The sequence below is a fragment of the Lissotriton vulgaris genome, chromosome 3_1, assembly GCF_964263255.1.
Source record: "Lissotriton vulgaris chromosome 3_1, aLisVul1.2, whole genome shotgun sequence".
Classification (NCBI taxonomy): domain Eukaryota; kingdom Metazoa; phylum Chordata; class Amphibia; order Caudata; family Salamandridae; genus Lissotriton; species Lissotriton vulgaris.
Window position 1 is genome coordinate 1342540401 of NC_141689.1, and position 19188 is coordinate 1342559588.

At 48.5% G+C, this 19188-nt stretch overlaps 1 protein-coding gene across 1 annotated transcript in view; it reads left to right on the plus strand.

Annotated features, from left to right (window-relative positions):
- Positions 1 to 19188, plus strand: part of FRAS1 (Fraser extracellular matrix complex subunit 1) — a 1404104-nt gene that overhangs the window by 297377 nt on the left and 1087539 nt on the right. The window contains exon 5 of the mRNA XM_086961814.1: positions 12323 to 12473. Coding sequence (XP_086817940.1) covers positions 12323 to 12473 — 151 coding nt within the window. The remainder of the gene's footprint in view (positions 1 to 12322; positions 12474 to 19188) is intronic.

Here is a 19188-nt window from a genome sequence, read left to right on the forward strand (position 1 = left end):
AGGGCAAACTTTTAAACATGGCTTCCTGCCACGTAAAAGTTCGTAAGGAGAAAACTTTGTGGAGGAATGCGGAGTAGTACGGTAGAACTATAACATGGATCTAACCGCATTCTGTACATTACATTTCTCCACCAAAGCCCACTGAACACAATTATAAAGGACTCTATTCATTCTCTCTACCAAACCATTCGTTTGTGGATGATAGAGAGAACTCTTTAGGTGACTAATACCACCCTCTTTCCAAAATTCCTGAAACTCATGACTGACAAACTGTAAGCAATTGTCGCTTACAGTAGTAGATGGAAATCCCTAAAGGAAAAAAATGTCTTTTAGGAAATCAATCACATTCGGAGAATTTGGTTCTCCAGTAAAACTTTACCTCTGGCCACTTTGAAAAATAGTCTATGGCAACTATTGCAAACCTTGATGAAGATGGAAGTACGTTGAAAGGACCAATTAAATCCATACCAATTTTCATCCAAGATGCAATTGGCATTTCTATAGGCTGCAAAGGTGGTGTCCTTAGAACAAAACTTTTTTCTGCACCAGAACAAACAACACAATCACCCACAAATAAATCTACATCCTTGTCCATCTGGGCCACCAAAAATATTCACACAATCTTCTCTTGGTCAATGTCCTTCCCAAATGCCCTTCATGCACCCCTTTGATCAAACGTAACCTCAATGTGTCAGGGGGAATTAACCTATCGTTACGTACTAATAACCCATCTTCAAGAGAGATTTCCAAAGATACCTTCACATACTTTTGAAGTGCAAGAGAAACATTCTTCTCCCTAGGCCAACCATTCCTGACATATTTGATGACACTTGAAAGTAAATTATCTTTTTCCAGTTCAAACCTCCATTCTTTTTCACTGATGGCATACATATCATCCAAAACCAAACTGGCAATAAAGCATTCATCTTCATCTTCCAGTTCAACATCAAATTCCTCAACAGGAATCCTTGAAAAATAGTCAGCTCTCACGTTTTTAATGCCAGGAATGTACGTGATATCAAAATCATAATGCAAGAGCTTAGTGGATAGACGAGCTATTCTTAGAGTTTGATCTCTTAACTTCTCACCTGAAAGGATGGCAACAAGCGGACTGTGATCAGTACGTATCTGAAAATGCCTTCCCCAAATGTAGGGATTAAATTTCCTAACTGCCCACCAACATGCAAGTAGCTCTCGCTCAATAAAAGCAAAGTTCAAACTCTGTACCACGTAAAACTCTCGAAGCATAACCTAAAGTATTTTCCACACCATTGACTGTTTGAGTCAACACTACACCTAACCCCAAACCACTGGCATCCACAGTAATGGTACACATGACACTTGGATCAAACGGTTTCAAGATTCTGGGACAAACTAACTGCTCTTTGACCAAATCAAAACACCCTTGTGTAATTGAATTCCAAGAAAAATGTACATCTCTTTTAAGCATGTTGGTGAGGGGTTGAGTTTTTGAAGCATAATCTGGTAGAAAACGAGCATAAATCTCACACAAGCCAAAGAACGATTTAAGTTCATTTTTGTCTCTTGGTGCAGGACTGTCAACAATGGCCTTAACAAGAGCCGGCCTAGGTTCTATTCCTTGCTCACTCACAATATGTCCTAAGTATTCAACCTTCTTGACATTAAAGATACATTTCTCTTGTTTCAAAACAACACCACAATCTTGCATTACATCAAGTACATGATATAATGCTTCATCATGTGATTCATCAGACTCACCATGAATCAAGACATCATCCTGGAAGATGACAACACCTTTGATACCTTTGAGCATTTGAGTCATAATTCGCTGAAAAACAGCTGCCGCAGAGGCCAACCCGAAAGGCATACGGCAATACTGATAAGAACCAAAAGGTGAAACAAATGCAGTTAGGTGTCTTGAAGAAGGATCAAGAACCACCTGGTGGTACGCTGACGCCAAATCCAACGTAGAAAATTTTTCCGAAACACGAATTAAACTCAACATGTCATCAATCTTCGGGAGTGGATGAGAATCCACCCAAATATTCTTATTCAGGCTGCGCAAATCAACACACACGCGAAGATCGCCATTTGTTTTCTTCGCGACCACCAATGAAGACAACCATAACGAAGATTCTATTGGTTCGATTATTCCTTTCTCGCACAAACCAATAAGTTCTTTCTCTAACTGGTCCCTCACACTAAATGGTACATTTCTTAACCGATGTTTAACAGTTATATGAGTAAAACCTTTGATTTTACCTAAACCATTACTGAATACCAACGGATAATGTGCAGACAGATTGACCATAAACTCATCACCTGAACTGACAACAGAAACTTGATCCTTAGTACCAGGTCGCAAAACCATTTTAAATAAGCCTTGGTGATACCATCTCAAAATTAGCAATCCCTTAATTGCAACGCATATTTTTCCCTGTATAGTCCTTCCTCTAAATTCTATGGTGTCAACAAAAAAAAAGGCAAATCAATATTTCTCCCTTCATAGGAAACAGGAGACCTATCTGGAGGGAAAAGTGGACGAGAACCCCAAATTTAAGTGAATAACTCTTGTGTAATCATAGTGATTCGTGCGCCTGAATCAACCAATAAGTTAACTGTCTTACCACCAATGTGAACATCAATATAAGGATCAACACACTTCTTCTCTATACAATTGACCAAATCTCCAACAACTACAACCATGTCTTTCAGATCATCCTGAATTTTATCAAGATCACACTCGCTGTTCTCCACCACAGACACTCTTGATATAGAGGAGGAAGACTGTTTCTCATCAGATGAAAAACGCCTCCCAGACTGACAAACTTTCGCAAAGTGTCCTACTCTCCCACACACTCTACAAACAACATTTCTGGCAGGACAAGGACGACCAGACTTGAAATGTGGTAAATTACCACATCGATAACACATATTATTTTGTTTAAATCCTCTGTTATCACCAAAACTCTTATTGTGAAAACGGCTTGTGAAACCTCTATTTTCTCCAACACTCTTGCTGTCAGAACGATTTGCGAAACTGTTCTTGCTATCCTTTGCACGGACAACAGCAGCATTCTCATTTAAAACAACCTTTTCATCTAATTCTTTTACTGCTATCTTTGATAATTCAATACTTTTTGCTGTACGTATTGTTTCCTCTAGGGTAGGATTACCCATTGACAACAACTTTTGTTGAATATTTTTATCTGAACATTTGCAAATGTATTGATCTCTAATTAATTGTTCAGTGAACGCTTCAAATTGACAGTCAGCACTCAATTTACGTAGAATGGAGATGTAAGTCTCAACATCTTCACCAGCCTTTTGTTCCCTTTTGAAAAATGTGTGCCTTATAACAAAAATGCTAGGCTGAATATCAAAACGAATCTCAAGTTTTTTTACAGCTTCAGCATATTCATCAATCTCTTCATCATTTGCATTTCTAATTAGATCAGGTAAATGCTTAAATATTGACCTCCCCTCGAAACCCAACGAATTCAGCAATAAATATTTCCTTCTTTCTGCCCTGTACCTTGATGCCAATTGCACCAATGTAAGTAATGAAAGCATCATACCAGTTCCTCCATTGTATTGTCGGAGTACCCAGGTTTTTCAGAAAAGGTAGAGGAGGCGACACAGGCTGCATGTCCATGAGCAAACCAGAAAAAGAAATGAAGAACACCTTTTTTTTGACAGTTACATCAGAAAGAATAAATATTGTAGTCAAAACTGTATGTTTTGCTACATAAAACAACTCCCTAGAATTGTTACATTAAAATAGACACATAGAATGAAAGTAATTTCAATATAGTGTGCGCATCAGTGTGAGAATCTTCCTTGCGCAAAAATTATTTCCCAAATAAGAACCTATGCTTAGCGTTGTACTCGTTTAATAGGACGGTAAATTATTCCAGTGTGCACTTCACTGTGTGGAAATTCTTCACGTGGATGTTATACCTAACCAACAGTGTGCGTGTCACTGTGCGCGCTTCCACTTGACTTCCTCAATGTTATTACCAGTAAACAGTATGCGTGTCACTGTGCACGCTTCAACTGCTCAGGACTTTACACGTGATGAAGTAGTTATTGCACGTGAAGTTGTACAAATACCCTTAACATCCGTAGTAACGCGTGCCCAACGAATTAACTTTACGCTGTATGACGTGACAATGGGCCCCCAGGGGCACTTGGCAAAGCCAATGTCCCCCTGGGGGATTTCGCGCGAGGGACGACCTCACGCGACCTGATTGGGTGGTGGGAGGGGTTTAGGGTCAAGTGAAGGGTGGGGAGGGAGGGCGACGTCACTCTGAGCGAGTGAGGTGAACGGTGGAGTCGCTTTTTGAGGCGCCCTGTTTACTTCTTGTCAGAGCTGTCAGTTGCTGTTGCGAGTGAAATTTTTGACAGAATTTCAGTCAGTTTCTGAAGCATGTCGGCGGAGGCGATTGCCATTGAGGCAGTGAGAGCTTTGGTGGCTGTAGGGAGGAGCGACTTGCTGAGGCCCGGCGCTTTCGATGACACAGCTGTGGTGAAGCGTCCACGTCGCTTGGCAGCGGAAGGTGTGTCTCGAGCGGTGGCGGCTTGTCAGTCAGTGCGCAGTGACCGTCAGGAAGAGGACAGCGTCGTGAGGACGCCAGCGGCGAGGGCCAGGAGAGCGCGCTCGACGAGCCGAGGAGGCCGGGGTAAGAAGCAGCCGCCCCCGCGTTCGTCGTCAGCCCCAAGTGAGTTCAGGGGGGGCCGCAGTGTCAGTGTGGCACCCCTTCGACGTAGAGCTGGCAGGCGAGGAGGCAGCGCTGGTGGTAGTTTTGACACGCGCGTGTCTCAGGTCCAGCTGTGTGAAGGAGAGGCTGACAGGGAGTTTGAAGCGCAGAGAGCGGCGACGTCCCAGGAGCTTTGCGAGGCTGCGCCACGTCCTAGCATGAGGGCCACCTCAGGTCTACCTGTGAGGGCAGCTGGGCAGCAGGCGAGTGGAAAGAAAATTGAAATTGCGCCAGATTTAGAGGCTGCCAGGCGGAGTCCAATGTTAGTGGACTATTCCAGCGATAGCGAGGCTGAGGAGTATGAGCTTTCTGGAGTTGAGGAAGGCGAGGAGGTCGAGGGAGGCGCATCTGACGTCGATGAGGAACACCAGCTGGTTGAGTTCGAGGACTGCCAGAACATTCTTGTTCCCCGGCCTAGGGGCCCCCCGAGACAAGTGGTGGAGGAGGATTTTAATGTTGATTTAACGCATGATATTCAGTTTTTGCAGGATGAACAGGGGTTGGGTGGTGTGCGATGGAAACAACCAGCAAGGCAGTTCAAGGGTGGGAGGTGTGGGGGCAGGGGTGACAAAGGGGTGGGCAGACAGGTGCATGAAGACACTTCAATGTTTCCAAATGCCAGGCCCCCGCCTGGGTGTCCTGAGGTGATCCATAGCATGGGGTCTGCGATTTCACAAGGCCAATGGGTGTGGGTGGAACATACAGAGCTGCCTGGGTCAGGCAGGGCGGGTACTTCAGCTTCTCAGGTGGCAGGTAAGTATGGTGTGGGTCCTCGCTCGAGCGGCGAGTACCTTTCTGGAGCTGCTGGTATGGTACCAGATGAGCATTTCTGCTATCCACAGGCGGCGCCGCAGAGCGCGGTGTTTCAGGGGGGGGTGATTTTTGGAGGCGGATCTGGTGCGGATTTAACTCCGGCGACTGGGCGCTTTGCACGGAGGCCCGAGTCTGAGTTTCAAGGTGCTGTTACTAACTTAGCGTCTGGCAATAGGCCAGGTAGGAGTTTGGTAAGGTCGGAAGGTGAACAACACCTCGAAAATGAGTTTGGTGATTATGATAAAGAGAATGTTTATGGGACAAGAGGTGGTCTGTCTCATGGTGGTAGAGCTGGGGTTGGGAGGGGGGAGAGGAGATTAACCTCTGCCAGTGTGTTACAGAGTTCTGGAGCGGATCTCTCACCGGCACACGGGATGCAAGGCGGACGTCATCGGCGTGACGGTCTGGAGGACTTTCGGCAACGGGCTGCGCAGTTACCAGCAGGTAAGACAGACTGGTGGGCTGCTTGGACACGGCCGTTGGCGGGTGTCTCAGGTGGGGCGCCTGCAGAGGGTGGTCCAGTGAGGGTGGAGGTTGGGGACGGCGTGGGTTCACAGCAATGTAAACATGTACAGGCAGTGTCGGGGGATGGGGGGAGGCCGGGACATGAAAGCCCGGGTTCATCGGTTACTAGTTCAGAACAGAGTGAATTGCCGAAAGTGAGTGGTACGAGATTACCTTACATGGGAGTATCAATGCCATTGGGCATACATTTGTCGTCCAGAACTAGGCAGCGTATTTGGGATCATGAATATATAGATGTGTTTCGGCTCCTTCATAGGGAATTGCAAGCAAAGGAAGGTTCTAAGGAGGAGGAGGCTGAATTGTCCCGCCGTCCCAAAGTCCCTAAAACAATAGAAAACTGGACAGCGGCCTTTTTGATTTATGCCAGCGTATATAGTGAACGGTACCCTGAGAGGGCGGTTTCGCTTTTCAAATATTTAGATGTTATACGAAAAGCACATTTGCAGGCAGGGGGTTACGCTTGGCTGAACTATGATGAGGAGTTTCGGGCGCGAATGAGTTTATTCCACGATAAGCCATGGGGGGAGGTTGATCAGGAGTTGTGGTTGCAGTGGATGACAGGTCATTCTTTTGCCAACACGATCCACACAGCCAGTGGTTTGCCGATTCCTTACCGGCCCTTTTCTCAGCGTCCCGCCACACAAGGGGCAAGTGGCGTCGGACGTGGACAGTTGCCCACAACTGGATCATGTTGGAGCTTCAATAGAGGTTCCTGCGTGCGCCAGTATTGTAAATTTAAACATGAATGCTCCCAATGCGGGGGCAGACATGCTGTCTACCAGTGCTTCCCCAACCAACACCCGGGAGATCACGGTAGGGGCCAGAGGGGGGGGAGAGGATCTGTGCCGCCTCTTATGCCAAAAGGCGCCTACTCCAATTAGGTTACAGGCCATGTTGAGCGCATTGGAAAAGTACCCGGATTTGGAAGGAGCGGCTAAGTTGTTTTGGGGGTTTAGACTCGGCTTTAGGATTGGTTATCAAGGCCCCAGAGTTTCACGTTGGGCTGATAACTTGAAGTCAGCTAAGGAGATGCCGTCGGTGGTGGAAGTGAAGTTACGGAAAGAAGTGGAATTAGGCAGAGTAGTTGGCCCTTTCAAATTCTGTCCCTTGCCAAACCTAATTGTGTCACCACTTGGTGTTATTCCGAAGAAGGCAAAGGGTGAGTTCCGCCTGATACATCATCTGTCTTGGCCGGAGGGGCTTTCAGTTAACGACTTCATTTCCACTTCCGATTCAGCAGTGGCTTATGCGTCAGTGGATGACGCTTTGGAGTTGGTGCGCAAGGCAGGGGTAGGAGCTGACCTCGCAAAATGTGACATACAGGCCGCTTTTCGCCTTTTGCCCATTCATCCAGCTGATTTTAGTTTGCTGGGTATGTACTTTGCAGGAGAATATTACGTGGACCGGGTGTTACCCATGGGCTGTGCTATCTCTTGCTCCTTGTTTGAAACATTTAGTACATTTTTGGAATGGTGTGTAGTCCAGCGCTCAGATCACGCAGCTGTATGCCATTACCTGGATGATTTTTTGTTTGTGGGCAAAGCGGAGACGGAGCAATGTTCTAAAGTCTTGGCTTGTTTCCAGGACTTGGCTAAAGAGTTTGGTGTGCCTTTGGCGGAGGACAAAACGGAAGGCCCAACGCCTAGGTTGACCTTCCTGGGCATAGAAATAGACACAATGGAGATGGTGGCCCGTTTGCCCAAAACAAAAGTACAAGAGATCAGGTCTTTTTTGCATGAAATCCTGGGAGCTAAAAAAGTGCAGCTGAGGCAAGTCCAGAGGCTTCTGGGCTATTTGAATTTTGCTTGTCGAGTTGTCAGGGCAGGCAGGACATTTTGCAGGCGGCTGGGCTTTGCGATGGCTGGGGCGTACTTGCCGCACCACCACATACGTTTGACAGCAAAAATCAAGGAGGATTTGAGCATTTGGCTACGATTTTTGGACGATTTCAATGGCGTGTCCATCAATTTTGTGTCTGAGGACACGGTCTGGCCAGTGCAGATATTCTCGGACGCGGCTGGGGCCTTAGGTTTCGGCGTGTTCTGGGACGGAAGGTGGTGTGCAGAGCAGTGGCCGGCACAGTGGTTGCAGCAGGGCCGCAGCATTGCTTTTTTAGAATTCTTTCCCTTGTTGGTGGCGCTGCAGATTTGGGGCGAAGAGTTCAGAGACCGCTGCGTGTTGTTTCACATCGACAACATGGCGGTGGTTTTTCTGGTGAACGGGCAGCGGGCAAAGGATCTAAAGGTGTTGCAATTGTTACGGGCCTTCATGTTGCGTGTTCTGCAGCTGAATATTGTGTTTAAAGCCCAACACATCCCTGGTGTCAACAATTCAATTGCCGACGCTTTGTCTCGTTGCCAGTGGCAGAGGTTTCGGGAGTTGGCGCCTGGAGCGGACCAATGCAGAACACCGATTCCGCCGAACATGTGGGACCTGGGGAATTGAGGATGGCAGAGTTTGCGGAGCAGTCCTTATCAGAATCCACGCGTCGCAGCTATCAGCTAGCATGGTCTGGTTTTTTGATTTACACCGCACAGCACGGCAGGGATGGCTCGGCGGTGCGGGATGAAAAGTTTATGTGGTGTTTTGTTTTGAGTTTAATAGACAAAGGTTTGTCGCCTTCCACCATTTCGGGCAAGTTGGCGGGCATTTCATTTTATAGTCAGCTAGAATTGGGGTGTGAGGTGCAGAAAGGTTTTCGTTTACAGAAAATGCTGAAGGGTTTTGGGAGGTCCTTTGGGCAGGCAAAGAAGTTGAGGGACCCCATTACTTTCAAATTGTTACAAAAATTGTTGGGGGTGTTGCCCTCTTGTTGTTATGATGAGTGGGAATGGTTTCGGTTTAAGTTATGCATGATATGGTTGTTTTTCGGTGCATTTCGGATATCAGAATTATTGGGGTTACGTACTCAAGAAGGGATCCGGTCATCTGATATTGCTCTTCTGGGCAGTGGTGTGTTGCAAATCACATTGAGAAGGTCAAAGACAGACCAGGCAGGAAAAGGGATGTTGGTGCGCCTGGGCAGGAGTGGGGTGAATGGTTGCTGCCCTGTTGGGGAGTGGGAGGCATTTATGGCTTCAGGGGTGTTTCGAGAAGGTGGGATATTTTGCCATAAAAACAAAACACAGTTAACTTGTTTTCAATTTCTAGCAGTTTTACGGAAAGCATTGACTTTCGTGGGTGAAAATTCGCACTGTTTTGGGACGCATTCGTTCCGAATAGGTGCGGCTACAGAAGCGGCAAGGTTGGGTTGGGGGGCAGAAGAGTTGCAGCGAATTGGTAGATGGAAATCGAAGTGTTGTTTTAAATATGTTCGGTTGTAAAAAAAAAAAAAAAAAAGTTACTCATTGTAGAAGTCAGGTAGTTAATGTTATTTTTTCCATCACAGGTCGAGTGGCGGATTTTCCTCGAAAAAAGAGGACATGGATTGTCGGCCATTCTATAGTTAAGTGGGCTGCGAACTTTGCCGAACAGCAGCTGTGTGGGAGAGGGCTGGGACTATATGGCAATGACCATGAGGTGATCTGGAAGGGCTTAGGGGGGATGAAATGGGGAGAGTTGTTTTCGGTACTGAACAAAATGGCTGAAGTGTGGGGCATTCCGGATCTGTTGATCCTACATTTGGGGGAAAATGACTTGGTGGAGTGTTCAGGTCTTGCTTTAATCAAACAGATGAAGCTGGATTTGGCTGTGATTAAGGACAGATGGCAAGGGGCCAGGCTTGTGTGGACAGAATTTCTGTACAGGAGCCAGTGGAGGGGTGCCAGGGTGCATGCCGCGGTTGAGAGGGCCCGCAAGAAAGTTAACAAAGCATTGAAGACATACTGCGTGGCAATGGGAATTACGGTCATTGCCCATGAGCATTTTAATGGTGAAATGATGCACTTGTTAAGGGAAGACGGGGTTCATCTATCACAAATGGGGCAGTCATACTACTTGATGGAGCTCAGAGATACTTTGGCCAACCTCTGGTGTGTCGATTTGTGGTGCTCCAAACCAAAGTAAGGAAAGGAAGAAGTTAGGGAAATAAAGTTTTCCTTCTCCGTCATTAGGTATTGTCTTGAGCGGACTGTTTTTTCTGCATTAGGGGAGGGTTTTTCTGAGGGTGGGGCAGGAAAACTCAAGGGTTTTCCTGGGTGGCGTGTGTGATGGGGATTGGATAATCTAGAGCGGATTCATCCTTTCTCTAAGGGGGAGGGCTTGGGAGGGTAGGTGGGGGAAGAGATGGAAAAAGAAGAAGGAAAACTCAAGGATGGTATCAAAACAAGTTATGTTATCGGAAAAAGAAAGAATTGGAAAAAGGAAATGGTTATATGAAAGGTTTGGAGAAATAAATAAAGATAAGTTTGTTGGAAAAGTTATGTTGCGGGTCTGTCTTTGGCTGTCCTGGTAATAAAGGTGACCTTTTATACTATATTCAGAGTTGTGTGAGAGTCCTTATTTGCGCGATGGGCCCCCAGGGGCACTTGGCAAAGCCAATGTCCCCCTGGGGGATTTCGCGCGAGGGACGACCTCACGCGACCTGATTGGGTGGTGGGAGGGGTTTAGGGTCAAGTGAAGGGTGGGGAGGGAGGGCGACGTCACTCTGAGCGAGTGAGGTGAACGGTGGAGTCGCTTTTTGACCCACCCACCCACCCTGATTTCAACGAATCAAGGGTTGGTGTGTTTTTGTTGTGTCTGTGGTGTCGTTACGTTGTCAAAAAAAAAAAAAAAAAGGGCTGCAAAGAAAAGTTTTCGCAGTTTGATCATAAAGTCGGGCAGGCATGCCTACTTCTTGGTTCAAGTCAAAGTGTCAGGATGTCACCTCAGGACAACTCAGGCAGACTCTTTTGTTGTCTCGTCGGCGTGTGTGATGGGGATTGGATAATCTAGAGCGGATTCATCCTTTCTCTAAGGGGGAGGGCTTGGGAGGGTAGGTGGGGGAAGAGATGGAAAAAGAAGAAGGAAAACTCAAGGATGGTATCAAAACAAGTTATGTTATCGGAAAAAGAAAGAATTGGAAAAAGGAAATGGTTATATGAAAGGTTTGGAGAAATAAATAAAGATAAGTTTGTTGGAAAAGTTATGTTGCGGGTCTGTCTTTGGCTGTCCTGGTAATAAAGGTGACCTTTTATACTATATTCAGAGTTGTGTGAGAGTCCTTATTTGCGCGATGTGAACGTTGTCTCAATTGCGTATTATTCCTTTAAGACATACAGCACAGATGTACTTTGAAATTAACATGCTCTGTTGACTTTAAATCTTGACAAAATGGTGTCACGTTACACTGCGTTCCAGTGCGTTTCAGCGACGCTGCACTTTAAAATGGCATCTCATTACGTTGCGCTCCACTGCGTTTTAGTGAAGCTGGAATGCGTTTCACCAGCACCCCAAGTACAAACTGCCACAGTCAATCTGAATAATTTTACACCTCGCTTCTCGTGCTGCTATAGGTCGTCACCTTTAAATATATTTGTAAACAGTACCTTGGACTTGACTACTGTCAATTTTAAAGAAGTAACGAACAGGCTCACTCCGACATCTTTGACGAAATGTTCTTTGATGAGGATTCTTCTTGGCACTTGTCCGCCTGCAAGAGTACGATCGTCGCCACAAAATCTGTAGTAAGTAAACTCTTCAACACAGGGGATTTTAAGTAGAAGTTGTTTTATTGGACAAGTGCCACGCAGCAACCAGCGAGCACCAAGGACCAAAGTAAACTGGCACAAAGAGAACGGGAAAACATAGCCATTCTAAATCAGAACATATACAAGCTTGCGCGATAAGCCTCGTGCCAGACTTGTAAATAGAGTACAAAACACTACAATATGTCATATGTATTATGTTGTATTGAATTTGTTTGAAGCAGTTATTCGCCGACACCTTCCGCACACTCGTAAAGTTTCTCCCACTCTCCCGGGGTAATCTCTTGCGGACACTTGTGAATGCTTGTTTACATTTGAGGGAGATCAGGCTCATGTAGAAGATGTGTATGATTTCCTCTTTATCCCTGCATCTCCGCAGTGCTCTTCTCAATAGCGTAGAGCTTATACTGGGAAATACATAAGATACATTTGTAGATGGAGTAACAGTGAATAAAAGGGTTGTTATTTTACATCCGGCTTTGATGTCCCTCATAGCCCTTCAGTTAAATATATCCCAGTTGTTCACTGTCCTCCATCCATAATTCTACACGTTTAGTTTTCGCCATCATATCGTAGCTTATCTTCACTTGCAGTTATTAATATATGTGTCTGTTTCAGGTTACAAATCTAATTACTAAAAAAGAGCTACAAGCTGTCGACCCTGATACTGAGGACAAGCAGCTAGTCTATGAAATCACGGCAAACCCCACACATGGCTATGTAGAAAGCAAGCTGGAACCAGGCTCACCCATTGCAACATTTACTCAAGGTACTGTACAGTAGAAGGCATACAAGCAGTATGTTTTGGGATTTGTCAACTGTCCTTTGTGTGGCAACTTTTTTTTAAAGTTGTGTTGATTGTGCTAAGCAGTATATGATTAGAATCAAACATGATTTCAAATAGTTATGGTGAAGATTGATAATGGCATGATTTCAGGCAGGAATAAAAAACCTTTTAAATTATCAGCCACGTCTACAAAAATAAGAAAAGCAACATGATTATTCGTACCTCTCTCTCCAAAAGTGGCACCAGCCTCTTTTTTAATTAATGCACAAATCACTCTGCCGCTAGGACTGGCATCTTGCATAGAATCCATTCTTTATTTATTGTTCCTCAACTTGTTTTTCAACGAAATTATCCAATTATTCATTTTGACCTTTGCAATGCTACTGTTTTAACTTTACTGTGATCTCAGAGGTAACACTTTCCAATTTGCTTCCTACAACATGCTGCTAGGGCAGTTTGCTTTACACTTACACACATGTATTAATGTTCAGCCACTAATAGAGGTCATGAGAGCGAGCAAGGGCGCTTCAAACAGAGTCTGCTTTTATAAGGTGCCTTGTGATGGAGACTTCTAGCCCTAGGTTCCTCACCTTCAGACTGGATCTGGAAACTTTTCAGCGGTACCTCTGCGTGCTGACAGGTGGTGTCACGTGGCTGCACTCTGATGCCTTTCTGTACCGTAAATGATGAGCAAGGCCTATAAAGGTGACACTCCCTCAGTCTGATGTCCTTTCCTTCCTTTCCGCCCAATCAGATGTGCATCAGGAGCTCTCTTCCTTGTCTCTCAGAGACATTTACCTCACACAATTCAACAATGAGAAAGGCAACAACACCCCCCAAAGCAGTTTTAATCCCTGTAATGACTGTCACATAGAGATGTATGTACATCTACATCGCTCAAGACCTGACGCCAGTAGTCCTGCAAAAACTCGCAATCCCAAAGAATGTGCGTCAGCGTCCCCAGCTGACCACAGCCCCGCCAACACAGCGGATCTTTACCGCTATCCATCTCATAGAGGCGCTCCGGAGTGTAATACCAATAGGTCGCCACTTTCGTGAGCGTGTCCGTGAGCCCCATATGGTAGGCCGAATGTCGCGCTCTGTGATATATCCCATCCCATTCCTTGTGTGAGAGGGTTCTCCCCAATTCTCGCTCCCAACGCGCCCTACTCGCGCTGTATGTGTACTTGTGTTTGAGCATGAGTGTTTTATATAGGTCTGAAATCAGTTGCTTGTCAGATGTCCGTGAAATCCGCCAACGCTCAAAGTCCGTCATCCGTCTATCTGCAGTGGATCTGATCGCGGGGTTCAGGGCCCAGTGTCTGACCTGGAAGTATCTGAGCCTTTCAGACTCTGGAAGACCATACGTCCTCCGGTCCGTACATGTGGCAAAGCGCCCTTCAGCCCGCCGGCTTCCAATGCTCAAAGGCCTTCCTATCCATCCCCGGCTGGAAGTCGGGGTTGTCAAGGATGGGTGTGAGCGGCGAGGGCAAGGTGGTAAGACCAAGAGCGACTCTCACCCGGTCCCATATCTCAAGCCGGACACGCGTGATGAATGATGCGTAAAGATTGGGGGGCCTATGCATGCATGAACGGGATCTCCTGCAGGGTCCTCCCGGCCACTGCCTGGTCCTAAAACAACCAGTGCTTTCCGGATTCTCAGCGGACCCACTCCGCCAAAAAGCGTAGTTGTGACGCCTGGAAGTATGTTGCCAGGTCCGGGATGCCTATCCCGCCTTGTTCCGGGGCAAGCATCGCTATCTGAGCCTTCATGCGGGGTTTCCTCCCGTTCCAGATAAATTGGGAGAGCTCTGACTGTGTTTGCTTGATCCACCCCCTGGGAGGGATGAGGGGTATTGTGCGAAAAATTTACAGAATTTGGGGGAGCACCGTCATCTTGATTGCCGCCACCCGGCCGAGCCACGACAGCGGGTAGTGTTTCCACTGCCTGAGCTCCCGTCTTATTTTCTGCCTCAAGTGGGAGTAGTTGATGTCCACAGTGGTCTGATGAGATGGAGCCAAACGAATCCCGAGGTACGGGACCGCCTCACCGGCCCATTGTAAAGGGAACCTGGCCTGTAATGCTGCGCGAGTGCCCGGATCCAAGGAAATGTCCAACGCTTCTGACTTCGTCATGTTGATTTTGAAGCCTGATACTCGACCAAACTTGAGCAGGTCGTCAAGGCATGCCGGCAGGGAGCAACGGGGTTCCGCGAGGGATAGGAAACATCATCAGCATACAGACTGATCTTGTGCAGATCCCCTCCGAATTTGATCCCCTTGACCTCCGGGTCCAAGCGGATCATCTGCGCCAATGGCTCCATATAGAGCGCGAACAGCAGGGGGGATAATGGACACCCCTGCCGAGTGCCCCGTTCGATCTCGAAACGCGGCGAGGAGCAACCGTTCACTCTCACCGTGGCCGAGGGATATGTTCGAGGCATGTGGGCTGCTGAATTCATATCTGCGCATAGATCGCCGCTTAGTGTTGGGCCCGGATGATTGCACATTGTTGTCCTGGAAGAGTCTTCGAAGTATCACGAGATAGGTGGCTCCTCCCCTGGACTACAGTGCGCATGGGCATCGACTCCATCCCCAGATTGTTTTTTTCCGCCATTGGGTTCGGATGTCTTTGGTTCCCTCCTGTCGGAATCGATAGAATTTAACTTTACTTTGCTTGAGACCAAAAGGTCTTTAGGACTGGCGTCGGTATTGTCTTCCGTTCGGCTTCGTAACTTTCCTCCGCTCCAAACTGAAATTGTTCTTCCGCGTGCTTTCGGCGCGGAAGGGCCTGGTCGACGCTCCAGACTCTTCAACCACCCATTATGCAACGAAGTCCATTCAAACGATGTCCGGTGTGTAACTCTAAGTACCCACACATCGACGTCCACCCGGTGTGCAACAAGTGCTTGTCGCCGGACCACGACGAGGCCAAGTGTATGGCCTGTTCCAGGTTCCGGTCCAAAAAGACACTCAAGCTCCGTCGAGCTGCGCGCCTGGAGGCCCAGCAATCTGCACCACCGCCTACGGACATTTTCGATGCTGGGGATGTCGAGGACGACGATATCCAGGACATAACGGAATCTAACCCCCGCGTCGGAGGTCGAGGACGACTACGACGCCGAGACCGAGGATTTCGGTGAAGTCGTCGAGGAGGTAGGGGACGACGACAGGGCCCTTGCCACCGTGGAGGATAGCTCGGACGAGGAGCTTCCTCAAACTGACTCCGGGGCCGTCCATATTCATAAGGCCCAGGTCGAGGGATCGCCTTCGGGCCTTACCCGAAACCTTGTTATAAGTTCCTCGGCTCCGCCTCCTGGCCCGGCCACGGACATTGATACCGATTCACTCCCGGTACCACAGAAACCGAAAGTGAAACCTACGGTCTCGACGCCGGAGATATCGAAACCGAAAGTGCGCATCGCGCTGGTCAGATCGAAGACTTCAGAGGCCTCGGCGCCGAAGAAGTCGAACATGGCCGTCGAGCCGAAGAGCCACGTCAAACTGGCCGACCCGAAGGCTACTACATCGAAGCCAAAGGTTAAGGGGTTGGACGCAGCCGCATCGGCGCCGAAGACGGTCGACGCCAGCAAGGGTCGACTCGATCACAAAAAATCGGTCGACGACCCCAAGAAGCCGATTGCCGACCCGAAGAAGCGGCCAGACGACCGGAAGTCCCTCTCTGCCTCGCTTCCACACGACAAGGCCAAGGGAGCTGCGCCGAGTGCGTCGACTCCGAAGGGAACATCGTCGGTCTCCGCTCCGAAACCAGCCGCTAAAGACTCTGTCGAATTGGCGCGCCCATCCGCCGCGTTCACAAGGAAGGTTACGGAGTCCCTACAGCGAATTAGGGACGGCGCAGCAGCAGTCGAGCCGAAGGACCCTGCGCCACCCAAGCCTCTGGAGAAACCGGGGAAGGCGCCCACGCCAATCTTTTCACCTTGCCGCCTAAGACGGCGCCGAAGGCTTTCGCTCCTAAACCGGGGGACGGCGTGCCCGAAAAGATGTCTTCGACGCCGAAGCCGTCGTTGGTGGTCCTCGGCCCACGTCATCGACCACTTGCAGAGGAGGAGCGTCAGGAGCATTTTATCGACACCGAAACGGGCAGACTTTCCCTCCTGAAGAGGAAAATCACCCCTGAGCCCCAATTGGAGTTGTACTAGATCCCACTCAAACGGAAGATGGACTCTGCTGGTAATCCTGCCTTGGTGGAGCCCATTTCACCACAGGCTCACGAACTCTCGCCCACTCATTCCAATGTCGACGCTGGTGAAGGTGACGACGAAGATGAGTACAGCTATCCCGTCTACACAGACCCAGAGGATGTGACTGAACCCTGGTCTGCTGGTGGCGATCCTGGGGACCCGCATTCTGGACAGGACCCTCAGCTTTTCTCAGCCAAGACTTCCCCCACTGAGGACTCTGCAGCTTTCAATGCTCTCATTGAGAGGGCAGCGGCCAATCACAATGTCGAGCTGCATGCTGACCCGGTGGACGTCGACTTCCTATTTGACACCTTTTCTGTCTCTGAAAAGACTGTAAAAACTCTGCCAATGCTGAAGGGTGTTTTAAAGCACGCGGCTGAGTTGTTCAAAGAACCCACCAGGGCGAGAGTCATCAACCCATGAATCGACAAAAAGTACAAGGCGGCGCCCACAGATACAACTTATATTAAGGGACAGTTGCCTCTGGACTCCCTGGTTGTCTCCAATACCCGGAAAAGAGCCAACTCGCAGACTACGGGTGATGCTCCTCCCCCAGACAAGGAATCAAAAGTCTTTGAGGCTTCGGGGAAGAGGGTGGCAGCGCAGGCAGCCAACATATGGCGCATCTCCAACACGCAGGCGCTCCTGGCGCGTTATGACAGGGCACACTATGATACTCTAGAGACCCTTTTACAGCATTTGCCCGATCAATATAGAGAAGGGGCTGAACTGTTGATACAAGAGGGGAAGCTTATCTCCAATGCTTCCATAAAGTGCGCTCTGGACGTGGCTGACACAGCCGCACGCGCAATTAACACTAGCGTTCTGCTTCATAGACATGCATGGCTACGGATATCTGGGTTCAAGCCGGACATTCAAACCACCATCTTGAACCAGACAGTCAACCCAGATCACCTGTTTGGCCCTGAGGTTGACACGACCCTTGAGAAGATGAAAAAGGACACCGACACTGCAAAATCTATTGGTGCCTTGCAGTCCCAGCAGTTTCGGAGTGGGTCCTTTCGTCGCTCCAATACTAGAGGTACCTCAAGGGGACAACTTTCGCAGTCAGCGCAGTTCTACAAAAGCAACACCCAGACTACTTATACCAACAAGGGTCGAAGTGGATACCGCGGCAAAGACGCCAAGGACAGAGGACGTGGCAACAACAGCTCCAGGTCCTCCACCGCCAACAAACAGTGACACCTTGTCACTGCCCCCCGACCACGCAACACCGGTCGGGGGGAGACTCCAGCAGTTCCTGCCCGTGTGGAAGTCCATCACCACGGACAGGTGGGTCAGAACACTTGTCCAATTCGGTTATTGTCTGGAGCTCACATCCACTCCACCCAACATACCCCCAAAACACCGTCCTATGTCCGGCGAGCACTTGCACTTATTGCAGCAGGAAGTCACAGTCATGCTGCAAAAAGGGGCAATAGAGCTCGTGCCCTTGCAGGAAAGAGGTGCGGGAGTTTACTCCCTGTACTTTCTGATTCCAAAGAAGGATGGATCCCTCAGGCCCATCCTGGATCTCAGGCCCCTCAACTTTTACATCCTATCAGAGCATTTCCACATGCTCACACTGCAGCAAGTTCTCCCGCTGCTTCAACAGGGGGACTTCCTAGCAACTCTGGACCTGAAGGATGCGTACTTCCACATTCCGCTACATCCTTCACACAGAAAATACCTCAGGTTCACCATCCAAGACCAGCACTACCAATTCAAGGTTTTGCCTTTTGGGGTCACCACGGCACCCAGGGTTTTCACAAAGTGCCTGGCGACGGTGGCGGCGCATCTAAGACGTCAAAACATCCACGTCTACCCCTATCTGGACGACTGGCTCATTCAGGCGAAGTCGGCCCAGCAGTGCGCCGACCACGTGTCCCACACCATTCACCTTCTGCATGATCTGGGGTTCTCACTGAATTACCCAAAATCCCATCTCCAGCCCGCCCACATACGGCAGTATCTGGGTGCGACCATAAACACTCTGGCGGCCACAGCACAGCCGAATTCAGTGAGAGTCAACAGCATTCAATCGCTGATCCAAAAATTCAGACCTCAACACTCGCTTCCAGCAAGAGTGTTCATGCAGTTGAGAGGCATGATGGCCTCCTGCATCTCCATTGTCCCGCACGTGAGACTACATATGCGTCCGCTTCAGGAGTGCTTGGCACGTCAGTGGACTCAGGCTCACAACCTGTTGAAAGACCTAGTGTTGGTGAGCGGTCGGGCATGCAACTCTCTGCATTGGTGGAATCCACGAAACCTTTGCAAGGGCCGACCATTTCAGGACCCTGTGCCACAGATTATCCTGACGACGGACGCTTCTCTCCAGGGATGGGGGGCGCATGTACTCCAATACACTGTGCAGGGACTATGGACGCAGCAACAGGGGAAGATGCACATCAATGTTCTGGAACTGATGGCGATCTTCATGGCACTAAAGGCCTTCAAAGTACATCTATGCAACAAGGTTGTGTTGATTC